At 54.7% G+C, this 14,130-nt stretch overlaps 1 protein-coding gene across 1 annotated transcript in view; it reads right to left on the reverse strand.

Moving 5' to 3' along the window:
* Positions 1-14,130, reverse strand: part of CHAT (choline O-acetyltransferase) — a 39,973-nt gene that overhangs the window by 11,252 nt on the left and 14,591 nt on the right. Inside the window, exons 7-9 of the mRNA XM_062214584.1 lie at positions 2,882-3,051; positions 2,061-2,161; positions 1,233-1,361 (exon numbers count right to left, since the gene is read on the reverse strand). Coding sequence (XP_062070568.1) covers positions 1,233-1,361; positions 2,061-2,161; positions 2,882-3,051 — 400 coding nt within the window. The remainder of the gene's footprint in view (positions 1-1,232; positions 1,362-2,060; positions 2,162-2,881; positions 3,052-14,130) is intronic.

Here is a 14,130-nt window from a genome sequence, read left to right on the forward strand (position 1 = left end):
GGCCAGGCCTCATCCTCCATCAGCAGGAACTGCAGTGGGGGCACTGGGGACTTCCCTGAGGTGCCTGGGGCCTGTGCGGGTCCCGGAAGGTGGGTGGCACCTTCCTCCCCCAGCACTCAGACCCCCCTCCTCACTCTCCTGGGGGGCTGCTTCCCCTCGCTGGAGCACCCTGTAAAAGCTAACGTATGTCAGCATCGTTTGGTAGAACACCCGAGGCCACTCCACTGTCCACCTCCAGCCAGGTGCCCCCCGGAGCAGCTCAGGTAGAGTGGTCTTCTCCACCTTGGCCTCCCCGCCTGACCAGGCTCCACCCCACTCCTAGGCACCATCCCCACACCGTCCTCCCTGGCTCCCTCAAGCCTCTTGCTTGAAAACCTACAGGAGTTCCTTGTGCCACAGGGCAGGCTCTGTGCCTGTACCATGAGGCCAGCAAAGCTCCTCTTAGCAGATGCCCCAGCTGTGGCCGTTCACTTTGCTTGTCTCCAGAGCTGCCTAGATCTTTATGCCTTTTTGCCATCTGTCTGCACTACAAACTCCTATCCATCCTTCAAGGCCCATCTCGGCAAAGCCCTCCCTCACAGTCCTGGCAGATCTTACGTTGCCAGCCCTCTGTGGGCCAGGTCTGGTTTGAGTACTTGTCTGGTTCTATCACACAGACTGGGAGCTCCACAGTGTTAACAAATGAATGATTGATTGAGTGAGTGAATGAATGAATGAATGCATTCATACCCACTTACAGGGAATGAACCATGGTCCAGACCTGGGTGCCAGCCTGCGTCTCCCACTGCCCCTCACTGCGGCCCCCGTACCTGGCCCACCCACGGGAGCTCGCACCTGTCTCCAGAACTCTTGCCTGTGTCCCATCAGGGGCTTGAGCCTCTCCCCTTGGAGAACAAAGGTCTCCCTTGTCAAGTTGTGGTGTAAATTCAAGCAAATTGAAATAGCTTGGATTCAAATGACCTATTCAAACCAGCTGGGTATTACTCCCCCCAGAAAGCAGGGACGACTTCCCGGCCTTGGCTCTGCTCAACCAGGTGAAACCAGAGGAGGAAAAAAAAAGAAGTAGCTCCAAGTTTGCATCTTATGGAAATGATGGCTACTTAGGCAAGGTCATTTCCATGAGCGGTCGGCGCGGGGTCTAGCGCGGGGTCTAGCCTGGCGACAGCAGGCTGGGGACTTTGGAAACTGCCTGGGCCATCTCTCCAAAGGGACACGGTGGCTGTTTTTCTTACCGTTGGAGCCTCTCTGCCGAGGAGGCCAAGTGTCCTTGGATTTCCGGGGAGCACTTCCACCTCAGCCTCCTGGGGGCCGGGAGCTCACTCACCGAGTCGGCTCGCACCAGCTTCTTGCCACCCTGTGTCCTGCAGGTGGACAGGGGTCAGCTCCCAAGGCCCCGCCTGTTGCAGGGCCGGGGTAGGGGAGGGGCTGGGGGGACAGCCTGGCGGCTCCACCTCGGCAGTCATAGTAGTTGCTGGCGTGTGCAGTCACGGACTGCCAGGGAGAAAGACCTGCGGGCTCTCCCAGCACCCCACACCCTGGGGCTTTCTAAGACGCCACCCAGCTCCCCCGGAATCCAAAGCCTAAAGGAGCTTTGCATTTCATTTCCCTTAGACCATGTGAGGTCACTAGCATTTCTTGGAGGGACATCCGAGGCACAGTTGCATCGTCTGTCTACAGGGGCTGGGTTTCAACGATCCTGAAAGGATCCTAGACTCCTGGCGCAAGATCCTCATTAGGGGATGAGCAAAACTGGGAGCAGCAGTGCGTGCGGACGGACTGAGGAGCCTTCAGCCCCGGCCAGCTCAGAAGCTGGGGAGAGGACCCAGTCTGAGAGGTGGAAACAGACCTCTCTCTGTGCTAGGCCAGTCCTGACCCAAGACAGACAGTAGGTCTGCATCCGGGCTTCCCTGGATCAAAGCCGGTGTTCCTGAGAATTCCCGGCCCCAGCTCTCCCCCGTTGGCCAGGAGACTTTGCAGATGGACACAGCACAGCCCCCATGCACCCCTCCTCCAAGGACCACCCCGATTTTGCTGGCCCTGTGCCCTGCCCCCAGACTCACATGTGTGCGAGCAGGTGCTCCGTGCACTGCACCAGGACAATGCCGTCAAATGGGGAGTGTTCGCACACCACGCCGCACGTGCCGTCTCGGCCCACCACGAACTGCAACGGGAGGAGGGAGCCCGCATTTCAGGCCAGCCCTCAGCTCCACACACCCTGCTCCGCCAAGGACACCCATGGATAATACTTCCCTGGGCGTGGCTGCCATGGCCTGGCCACAAGCGTGCCAGTCTCAAGACAGCTCTGTACCACATGGCCTCCTTCCCTGAAGGCACTGGGCAGCCAAGGCGGAGCTGGGCCCTGTTTGTTCTTCCTCTGCAGCCCTGTGTGGCACTCATGCCCAGTCTCTGTTTTGGGACTACCAATGATTTTATTCCCAGGATCCAGAGAAGCGCCCAGCCCATAGCAGGTGCTGGATGCGTTTGTTGAGGGAGTGAATGAAAGACAATGATGGGGGGCGGGGGTGAAGGAGCGTGTTGCAGCATAGCACCCCCTTCTACAAAGCCAACATCCCCGATGGGTGCAGGTTTGAGTCCCGGTTGCTCCACTTTGTTCCCCTAGTTGCAGTCTGAGCTTTGGAGGCTTTGTCTCTAAGCAGATGACATGTGGACAGGTCTTAGCCACATGCTCCTAGGCAGAGCGCTGTCCCAGCCAGCGACTGACACCACTGGCACATCTCAGTCCGATCAACTCCCAGCCCAGGGGGTGAACCTGCCAGGGGCATGCACGTGCTGGCTCCAGCCACCAGCCATGCCCACGCTCTGCCCGGTGGCTCACGGGAGCGTGGCCGTGCTCCCACAGGGCCGCTGAGTGGCTGCTCACCTGGAGGGACTTGTCGTACCAGCGGTTCGCCCCGTTCCTGCTGCAGCCTCCACCGTGGAGGAGCTGCAGTGCCCGGCTGGTGTCGCTGAGGTCCCCGCCGCCCGGTGCGTCCAGGCACACCAGGCAGATGCAACGCTCGATCATGTCCAGCGAGTCCCGGTTGGTGGAGTCTGCAGGGTACACAAGCATAGCCTGAGCACCTGTTCCCTCCCAGGGCAGCCCTGGGCCCTGACAACACACAGACAGCCAGCTCTGGAGCCAGCCCCGACCTCCCCACCTCCCCAGCTCCCTCATCCGTCAGACTCTCTTCTGCCCCAGTGGTCTCTGCCCCCCGATGTGCAGGCCGTTGGTTCTGCCCACCAGGGGCAAAGGGGATGCTTAGACCCTCATGCCAGCCCTCGCCAGGGGAGAGCCCCCCATCCCCTCAGTCCACGGCACCCTCACTCCGGCACCGTGAGCCCCAGCTGCTCACACACACACTTTTATTTGCCTTGATCCCTGACTTTCAAACATTTAGTTGCTGGAATTTGAAAACAGGGCAATTCGATGTAAAAATCTGCAGGACAGATATTGCTAAGCCCCCATTCCCCGCCAGGTGTTGGTTCAGAGGCACAGTGGGGCTGGAATCTGCACACCCGGTGCAGAGAGGGGGCGTGGAGGCACCTGGCTGGCTAATGGGGTGGGCAGCCACTGTGGTCAGGGCCTCATGGGATGGCAATGGGAGGCTACAGACAGGGTAGGACTCAAGGCTTCTCCCTCTCTCCCTGCCAATCTGAATCCAACCCAGGCCTGGCCACCACCTCCCCATGCTCCGAGGGACACACGGACCACTGGTGGTGACTGCTGGGAATGGGGGCAGGACCGGGAGCTGCAGGGAGAGCTGACGGGCTAGTGGCTTGACCTCTGACCTGTGGGCAGGCAGCCAGCTCTTCATGAGCACCTACTATGTGGCAGGCCCCACTGTGGGGTTCCATCTCCAGGTGAGGAGCAGAAAATTAAGTGTCTTCACCTTGGCCACTTGCAAGGCCTTCCTTGCACAGAGTGGGTGCTGTCAATAGTGCAGGGAGTGGCGGGAGCTGGGTTTGGTCCCAGGCATCCAGCCCCAGCACCCAGGTCGGAAGGAGATCACTAATGCCAAGATCAGGACGCAGACTGCACCCCAGCAACCCCAGGAGTCACTGACGGATCCCGAGCCAAGGTCCAGGACAGCAAAGGCCATGAAGAGCTTGTACACTGTCCACCCTGGCCCCGCGACCATGCCCCGGCGGGCTCTGAGAACCCTGGCTTGGCATCTGAAGGGCACAGGCCTAGAGCTCCCACGTCCACAGCAGGTGTGTCCAGCCAGGAGGCCAGGAGCAGCTGGGCACACCCCTGGGCAGGACAATGGGGCCTTGGGACACTCCTTCCCAGCCGGGCATTGGCAAGGGTGGCAGCAAGGGACAGCGGAGTGAGGGCTCCCCCCAGGGAGGGGCTGGGGCCTCGCCATCCAGCACAGGCCCTGCAGAGCCCAACAGCTCTGCACCACCGAACAGGAACCGAGTCCTGGCTCATTAGCCAACGCCAGCCGCGGGGGCAGGAGAGCAGTGCCGCTGGGCCAGGTGGTCTTGCAAATGAACTCCCTGAATACAAGCACGGATCGGTCAGCTGCTGACAAGTGCATCGCGTAAGGCAGACACCCAGACCCATCCACCGTGACCGCAGCCCCTGGGTAATGGGAAGGCGGGGCGGTGGGCTGGAGGCGCGCTGCGGGAGCCGTTTGTCTTGCGGCGTTCTCAGCGAGCACACCGAGGTGCACTTAATGTGGCCCATCAATCTTCCCCAGGAGCCCCTGCTCCGCGGAGGGAAGTGGGGGCTCGGTGCTAGGAGAAGCTGGGGGCCTGGGGACTGACAGCTCCATGCTGTGCAAACCCCAGAGGCCCACCAGGCATGGGGAGCAGCCCCAAGGCTGCTGCTGGGCTGGACGGGGACCTTCCAGACTGTGACTCAGGTAAGCAAGGCTCAAACAGACTCTTAGTGGCTCTGCACCCCTCCGAAGGCAGCTCCACTTCCAATCCAGCTCTCTGCTGTGGCCTGGGATAGCAGCAGCAGATGGCCCAGGTGTTTGGGTCCCTGCACCCGTGTGGGAGACCCGGAAGAAGCTCCTGGCTCCTGGCTTCAGGTCGGCCCAGCTCTGGCCATTGCAGCCATTTGGGGAGTGAACCAGCAGGTGGGAGACATCTCTCCCTCTCTCTTTCTCTGTAACTCTACTTCTCAAATAAATAAATAAAAGCCTGAAAACAAATCTCCATCTCCAGTGCGTGGTAACAAGCCCCCAACCCTCTACAGCTCAGCACTGATAGAGGCCGGGGGTGGGGGGTTGAACTCCCACCTCCACCCTAGAGTATTAAGGCACACCCTCCCCCAGAGTGTTCACGGAGCCCACATGAAGAACCTGGACTTGATCTTCCTCTGGCTTTACCAAAGCAGCACACACCCCCCTCACCTGCTGGGGCAGTGTCAGAGGAAGCCAGCTAAAATAGCAGGTTTAAATAATACGCAGAGGCTTACAACATATACCTGCAGGTTTCGATAGAAAACCTCTCATTGTATCAATAACTAGGAATCCCAACTTGAGTACACAGACAACCAAGGCCCGGCACTGTGGCGTAGTGGGTTAAAGCCCCGGGCTGCAGCACTGGCATCCCATATGGGCACCCGGTCGAGTCCCGGCTGCTCCACTTCCCATCCAGCTCTCTGCTATGGCCTGGGAAAGCAGTAGAAGATGGCCCAAGTCCTTGGGCCCTGCATCCAAATGGGAGACCCAGAAGAAGCTTCTGGCTCCTGGCTTCGGATCTGTTCAACTCTGGCTGTTGCAACCATTTGGGGAATGAACCAGAGGATGAAAGATCTCTCTCTCTCTCTCTCTCTCTCTCTCTCTCTCTCTCTGCTTCTGCCTCTCAGTAACTCTGCCTTTCAAATAAATAACTAAATGAATGTTAATTAAAAAAGAAAGAAAAGAAACTGAACTAACTCCAAAGAGAAGTTGAGTTAGAATGACAGCATAATTGTTACTAGAAACCAGGGAGGCCACAAGGAAGTGGGCAAACACCTTTTGCGTGCTGACCGACAGGGACCGCCAACCCAGAATTCTGTATTTGCAGAAATATCCCCCAGAAACAAGGGTGGGCAATCAAAATATTCACGTAGGAGAAAACGACTAGGGGATTTATTCCTAGCAGACACACCTGAAAAGAACGGGGTACTTGTCCACGTTTTCTGATACTATAATGAAATGCCCGAGCGAGGCTAAGTTTATAAAGAAAGGAGGTTTCCTGAACTCGCACAGTCTTGGAAGCTCGAAGTCCAAACAGCATCGTGCAGGTTCTTGTGAGGGCCCCAGGGCAGATGGCAGGAGCGCAGGTGGAAGTAAGAGACCACATCTCCAGACAGGGAGCTAGAGTCACCCGGGGGTCTGGCTGGCTCTGAAAACTGCTGCGGGGGTCCCACAAGACATCCCCTAAACGCTACCAAGTGCAGCTCCACAGGGATCCAAGTACCAGCCACCAGGCTCTGCCTCTTAAAGGTGCCATTCCCTACCACATCTCCACACTGGGGACCAGATTTCCAATGCACGAATCTTTGGGAAATACTCAAACCATATCCAGACCATAGTATATATTTAAAGGAAGCTTTCTTTAAAAAAAAAAAAAAAAGGAAGAAAGAAAGGAAGGAAGGAAGGAAGGAAGGAAGGAAGGAAGGAAGGAAGGGAAATAATAAAAAGAGGAATATTGGTCTATTAAGGAAGAAAGAACATTAAAAAGAAAAAAGATCTGAAGGGCCAGCACTGTAGCACAGTGGGTTAACGCCCTGGCCTGAAGTGCTGGCATCCCATATGGGCGCCGGTTCAAGACTCAGCTGCTCCACTTCCAATCCAGCTCTCTGCTATGGCCTGGGAAAGCAGTAGAAGGTGGCCCAAGTCCTTGGGCCCCTGCACCCAAGTGGGAGACCCGGAAGAAGCTCCTGGCTCCTGGCTTCGGATCGGCACAATTCCGGCCATTGAGGCCAACTGGGGAGTGAACCATCGGATATAAGACCTTTCTCTCTCTCTCTCTCTCTCTCTCTCTCTCTCTCTCTGCCTCTCCTCTTTCTGTGTAACTCTGACTTTTGATATCAAAATTTAAAAAAAAAAGAAAGAAAGAAAAAAATCTGAGGGCACAACTGAATTTTCATTCTCCCTTTGAGTTTTCTCAGTTATGTTTGGCATTAAAGAAAAAATGATGGCACTCCTTGATGTGGTTCTAAATGTATATGCAAGAAAATACTTTAAATGATTAGGTCATAAATGGCGTAGAATAAACAGAAATAGAAGTGGTAAGTTTTCTACACTTCATTGGAACTTGTATGACATCACCAGTGGTAGGCTGTGATGTATGTACACGTGAGGTTACACCTATAGAAATCGCTACAGGAAGCTATACACACAGATCACGGTGAATAACATGTGGGCAGATCAGAATAGGATTCTACAGATGTTCATGTAACCCACTGGGAGGCCGGAAAAAGAAAACAGGAATTGAAAAATAGAGAAAACAGATCGAAAACAAAATGACATCAATAAGCCCTGACACGTCAATAGTTGCAGTCAGTGTAGATGATCCAAGACCTCAAGTAAAAGGCGGAGACTGGTGGAATGCATTAGGAAGCATTACCGAGCCACGTGCTGTCTACAGGTAACTCACATCACATACAGCAACAGAGGTTGGTTGTGAGGGAAAGAGAGAAAACGGATACCTCGGGCAAACATGAATTGAAAGACGTCAGGGGCCTCAGAGCAAAGAGAATCTGCTGGAGACGTCCAAGGACATTGCCTAGAAATAGAGGGTGAAGACCCAGCAAGAAGGCATAGCGATCTGAAATGCGGAAGCATGCAGTGTGCCACAAAGCGCAAAATGACAGGACTGACAGGAGAGGTAGACAAGTCCCCAACTGTACTTGGAGCCTTCAACGCCCCTTCCAGCAACTGATAGGACAGGCGCTGGCGCTGTGGCTCAGCAGGTTAAGCTGCCACCTGCGACCCTGTCAACCCATATCAGAGTGCCAGTTTGAGTCCCGGCTGCTCCACTTCCAATTTGGCTTCCTGCCGATGCACACCATGGGAGGGCAGCAGAAGATGACCCAAATACGTGGGCCTCTGCCATCCATGTGGGGGACCAGGATGGAGTTCCCGGCTCCTGGCTTCAGCCTGGCACAGACCTGGCTGTTGCCAGCCTTTTGGGGGAGTGAACTCGTGGATGGAAGATCTCTTTCATTCTTACTCTCCCTCTTGCTCTGTCGCTCTGCCTTTAACTTAAATAAATGAATCTTTTAAAAAAGCACAATGGATAGGAAAAATGAGAGAAATTCACCAAGGATATGGAAGAATCCAACATTGTTACGAATGGACAGGATCTAATGGATATTTATAGAAAGACTCACTCAACAGCAGAATGCAGTCTTCCCAAGTGCCCATGGGATATGTGCCAACATCAACCATGTCCGGGGCCATAAAACAACCTTCAACTGATTTAAAAGAATTGAGATAATACAAAATGAGTTCCATGCCTCTGTTGGGATCAAAGTAGAAATCAGTTCCAAAAAAAAACAGGATCCAAACTTCTAGAAATTAAAGAGCACACTTTAAATAATCCCTAGGTCAAAGCAGAATCCTTAGGGGAAATTTTGTAAATACACTGACAGGACTAGAAACTTAAATAGCTGTCATACAAATCTGTGAGATACAGCTAACATCCTGATGAGAGGGAGATTTGTGGCACTAAATGTTTACATTAGGAGAGGAAGAGAAGGGGAAAAGGTGAAGCCAGCGCTGTGGTGTAGTAGGTTAAGCCTGTGCCGGCATCCCATATAGGTGCCAGTTCAAGTCCCAGTTGCTCCACTTCTGAGCCAGCTCTCTGCTAATAAGCTTGGGAAAGCAGTAAAGGATGGCCCAAGTGCTTGGACCCCTCCACCCACCTGGGAGACCCGGATGCTCCTGGCTCCTGGCTTCAGATTGGCCCATCTCTGGCTGTTGTGGCCATTTGGGGAGTGAACCAGCAGATGGAAAACCTCTCTCTAACTCTGCCTCTCAAATAAATAAATCTTAGAAGAGGAGGAGGAGGAGGAGGAGGAGGAGGAGGAGGAGGAGGAGGAAAGGTCTCAGATTTATCTAGAAAAATAAGAATAGAATAAACCCAAAGTAAGCAGAAGGAAGGAAATAAAAATAAAGATAAAAAATTAACAAAATTGAAAACAGGAAGAAAAAGAAGAGCCTTGAAAAGAAAAGTTGATTCTTTCAGACGACAAATCAAATCTGTAGCAAGACTAACAGGTGAAAGAGAGAGAGAGGAGGAAGAGGAGAGAGAGAATCAGTGATATCAGGAATGAACGGGGGACATCACTACAGACCCTGCAGACATAAGGAGTGTAATAAGAGAATATTACAAACAGCTCCACACACAACACACTGACAACTTAAATGAAATGGATCAATCCTTAAAAAGCATTAACTACCACAAGCACTGAAAATGAAATAGACAATTCCAACAGTCCCATAACTATTAAGAAGACTGAATGTGTAAGTTTAAACACAGTACAGAAAACAAACATAAAAGCCACAGCAATGGCTGGTGTTGTGGTGCAGTGGGCTAAGCCAGCACTCATGATGCTCCACATCGGAGCACCGGTTCAAGTTCTAGTGGCACCGATTATGATCCAGCTCCCTGCTAATGTGCCTGGGGAGGAAGCAGATGATGGCCCAACTCCTTGGCTCCTGCCACCCAAGTGGGAGACCAGGATTGAGTTCCCGGCTTCCGGTTTTGGCTTGGCCCAGACCTAGCAGTTGTAGCCTTTAGGGGAGTGAACCAGTGGGTGGAAGGTCTCCCCCTCTCTCTGTCACTCTGCCTTTCAAATAAACAAATAAGTCTTATTAAAAAAACAAAAGCAGAACTACAGGTCAATATTCCCCATGAATATAGGTATGAAGACATGGAACAATGTATTAGCAGATAAAAGTAAGCAATACAGAGAAAGAAACAACACAACATGTCCAAGTGGGCTTATTCCAAGAATGTAAGATTGGAGGCCAGCACTGTGGCGTAGCGGGGAAAGCCACCACCTGCAGTGCCAGCATCTCATATGGGCGCCGGTTCTAGTCCTGGCTGCTCCACTTCCAATCCAGCTCTCTGCTATGGCCTGGGAAAGCAGTAGAAGATGGCCCAAGTCCTTGGGCCTCTGCACCACATGGGAGACCCAGAAGAAGCTCCTGGCTCCTGGCCTTGGAATGGCATAGCTCTAGCCGTTGCAGCCAATTAGGGAGTGAAGCAGCAGATGGAAGACCTCTCCCTCTGTCTCTGTCTCTGTCTCTGTCTCTGTCTCTGTCTCTCTCTGTAACTCTTCCTCTCAAATAAACAAATAAATCTGCTAGTGCAGACCTTGGGAGGCAGTAGTGATGGTCAAGTAGTTGGGTCCCCCACACCCATGTGAAAGACTTGGATTAAGTCTGGAGAAGGGTGGGAGATGGAGAAAAAACAAAAAACAAAAAACAAAAACAAAAGCAAAAAACCGCTCATGACTGCCTTGCACCTAACATCCTGCACCTAACCTGGCAAGTGAGGGCCTGGGAGACGGTGGCCAGGGAGAGACGCCTGGTGTGTGTGCGCACAGGGCACAGGAGATGGGAGACAGCCCAGGGAAGCCAAGTGCACCCAGGGTGAGGATTCCACGAAAGGAGCAAAGCCCATGCAGCCTGAGCATCCACGGGCTATGTTCTCTGCATGGACCGTGCCCATTCATTCCGCAGCTGCCCGTTTCCAAGTTCACCAGATTTTTTTTTTTTTTCCAGAGAGGCTGTGGGCCTTCAGGGTCCCCAGAGTGTTTCCCCAAATCTAATAAGAGCTACCATTTAGCAAACACCCTCTGTGCAGCAGGCTCCAGGCCATCTGCTCACAGCCCATCCCCTTGTCCTCCCCACACGGCGGCTGCTGTCTCCATACTGTGGGCCAAAAAGGCTAGGCTGCAGGAGCCAGAGATGGGCACAGGTGGAGGCCAGGCCTCTGGCCCCTGGACCACTGGCCTGTCCAGTCTGGATGCTCCAGGCCAGTCCCTAAAGAACTTCATGCTTCTGGTGTGGGAGGGAGGCACCGGCCTTGATCTCTCCCTGGAGAAAGAAAATCACATTTTCAGTCTCAGGAGCACAGGAGGTGCTTCTGGGCCAATTAAATCAGAGAGGTCGTTAGTGCCGCTGTGTAATTGGTTTTCAAACCAGCAGACTTGCCCAGCTCTGGATGACAACTATTTAAAGAGCAAAGGGCCCCCATCCCGTGTGGTCCTTGCAAACCATGACCGTGGCCTTCTGCAGCCACAACTGTGCCTTCTATCTGCTCCTTCCTCGAGAGCAATGGTGCAGCTCTAACTGGCTGCTGGGGATGCACAGACAAATAGCGCCTGCCTCCGAGGTCTGTGTGCAGGATCTCCACCCAGCGCCCAGGGAAGCCAACAGGCTCGGGGGGCCTCTCCAGCCTGGCCATCCTTTTCCGACAAATTGACAAGCTCTGTAGTCTTCCAGACTCAGGCCGAATGTCTAATTAAATTTGCAGCCCAGGATAACGGGGTTGGCTCCTTCTGGGTTCAGGGAGGCCACAGCTTCGTGGCTGGGTGGGGAGGGACATCCTGAGCCCCTGTGCTGGTCTTCAGCAGCCCAGCCAGGCTGCTGGCTCTCCTGGTGTCAACAGCTACTGCCCCGGAGTTAGGAGCAAAGCCACCTCCTCCGTGCGCCAAGCTTCAGGAAGCAAGGGTCAGAAAGGGGAGCTTGGCGCACGGCTGCTACTAACACCCAAGTGGGTCCCAGTCTGGGCTGCACGTTTGCAAACACCAGGATACTTTAAAAATAGATTCCTTGGCCCTACTCCTATCCTACTGGAAAATCACTGGAGCCCAGGAACGTTTTGTTTCCGTCTTAAGGAATGCTCTAGACGATCCTGATGGCATCAACACCCCAGTCTGCAGCCAGGGCTGAATCACACTGACCTCAGCCCACCTGGCTTGAGCGACAAGTTCCACTCGGGACAGGAAGCCCTTCTGGGCCACAGCAGGTCTGGGAGGCAGCCTCCACCGTCCCTCGGGGCAGGAGGGGGGCGGCTCTGTCTGAACTGCTCCTTTGGTTTTAGGCTGTGCGTCCGGCACCTTGCTTGGCCCCCAGCACGGCACTTGGCCTGTGGCCGATGAGTCCCAACAAGGCACCTGGCTACCCGCCTCGTGCATTTCAGCCATGTCACCCTGGCAGTCCCTGGATCTCCACCAGCCCCACCTCCTCAGGGTCAGACAGTCTGACACTGGGGCTGACAGATGGGGGCTGCCCAGGCTGCGGGAGGGCCAGAGACAGTGTCTTCCAAGGAGACAGGTTGATGAAATAAAAGGTTGGGCAGCTGCATGCAAACTAAGACGCACGTGTCACCCACGGTTAGGCTCCTTGGCCCAGACCTCGCCAGAAGCAGCAGAGGTCGGCTTGGCCAAGGCCTCCTGCTGCATAGCACCTGCCTGGACCCCAGGGGGCCAGGTCCCAGGGCGGGAGGTGGAGGCCTCAGGGCTGAAACAGCTCAGCCCTCTCCATGGCATTCATCAGGATACTGCTGTGGGCCACAGAGATGCTCAGCTCCGACAGCCATGGCCGGCCAGCTTCCCAGGGCAGGGAGATATCAGTGACAAACCTGCCCTTGTGGCTCACTGCTCCATGGGTCCCCTCGGTGGACGTGGTCCTCTCCCCCCTGAGCCCTTCACAGCACCTGCCAGTCCTGCTGCATGGCTAACCACTTCTACACGTGCTCCGCTCACCCTCAGGCCCCTTCCCTTGGAGCTGGGGCCGTTGGGCTGTATCCCCCATCACCGCTGTCCCCTCTGTCCCTGCCCAACCCCGCCCAGCACCCCGACCTGCTCACAACTCTGCATCAGGACCATACGGGCTCCTCCAGCCTCACTTTCTCCCTCCTCGGGGCCACTCAAGGCATTGCCCCCCATAACTTGAATATCACGTCTTCTCTCAATTCCTCCACCACTTTCCTGTGGACAATCTCATCTCAACAGCCACTCCTGAGGGCATAGTGGAGGATCTGCTGGCTCCCAGGGTCCTGTCCCCTCTGACGCCTCTGTCCAAGCATCCCACACGCTGGTCATAGCCTGGGCTTTCAGGTTCCAACTCTGTTCCATGACTCCACTCCTAACCCTTGCAACCTCTGCCAGCCCCACCTCCTACGCTCACCATCTGTCAGTCACTCCGGGTTCCAGTTCCCTCCTGCCGTGGCCTGAGCTGTGTTCTCCCAAAATGCCCATGCTGAAGTCCCAGCAGGCAGCCCCTCAGTGTCTGACGGTGCATAGGGGTAGGGGCTTCTTCATTCTCAATGAAGAGAGGCCATCAGGAGGGCCTGAGCACCAGGACTGGCGTGCCCGTGAGAAGAGGAGACCAGGGCTCAGATGTGCACAGAAGGAAGATGATGTGAGGACCCCAGGGAGAACAAGCCAAGCAGCAAGGCCTCAGGAGAAGCCAGCCCCGACCTTGGTCTTGACCTTCAGCCTTCAGAACTGTGGAACAACGCACTTCCGGGGCTGAAGCCGCGGGTCTGTGGCATGGTGTTGGGGCAGCCAAGCGCACTGAGACCCCCTCCTTACTCAGCTACACCAGCACCCTCAGCAGGCCCTTTCTGCCTCTCCCAGGGACCCAGCTGCTCCTTGTGTGGAACCGAGAAGCCGAACACGGGGGAGCATGAGCAGGTGTTGTGTGAGGAGGCTAATTCACTTCTCCAGACGCTCTCAAATCTCATCCAGGAGTTCCAGTTCCTGCCCCGCATCTCACAAGCCCGTTTCATACATTCTTCGTTGTCTTCAGCATCCCACTGGCTCTCACCTCTCTCAGCTCCTGGCTGAGACTTCTCTGATCAGAGACCAGGGGCCACCAATTGGAGCCACCGCCGCCACCACCACTGCCATACTGTGGGCCTTGGGTCCGGGGTTTCTGTTTTCCCTGTACCAGCTCAAAGTCTCCATTTCTCTGGCTTCCCTCTTTTTCCTTGGCTAGAGTTCCACACATCCACCATTCTCCTGTCGCTCACAATTCCATTCACTGGACTCCCTCCATGCACCTGTATACATACACCGTGCACCTGCCTCTCCTACTCAGAACATTTCTGCTGACTCCTGTGCTTGTCTGGTAACGTCTCCAATTTTCTGTTCCTTGTAATGACGCA

This window comes from Lepus europaeus, chromosome 17 (genome assembly GCF_033115175.1).
Source record: "Lepus europaeus isolate LE1 chromosome 17, mLepTim1.pri, whole genome shotgun sequence".
In the NCBI taxonomy this organism is placed as follows: Eukaryota; Metazoa; Chordata; class Mammalia; order Lagomorpha; family Leporidae; genus Lepus; species Lepus europaeus.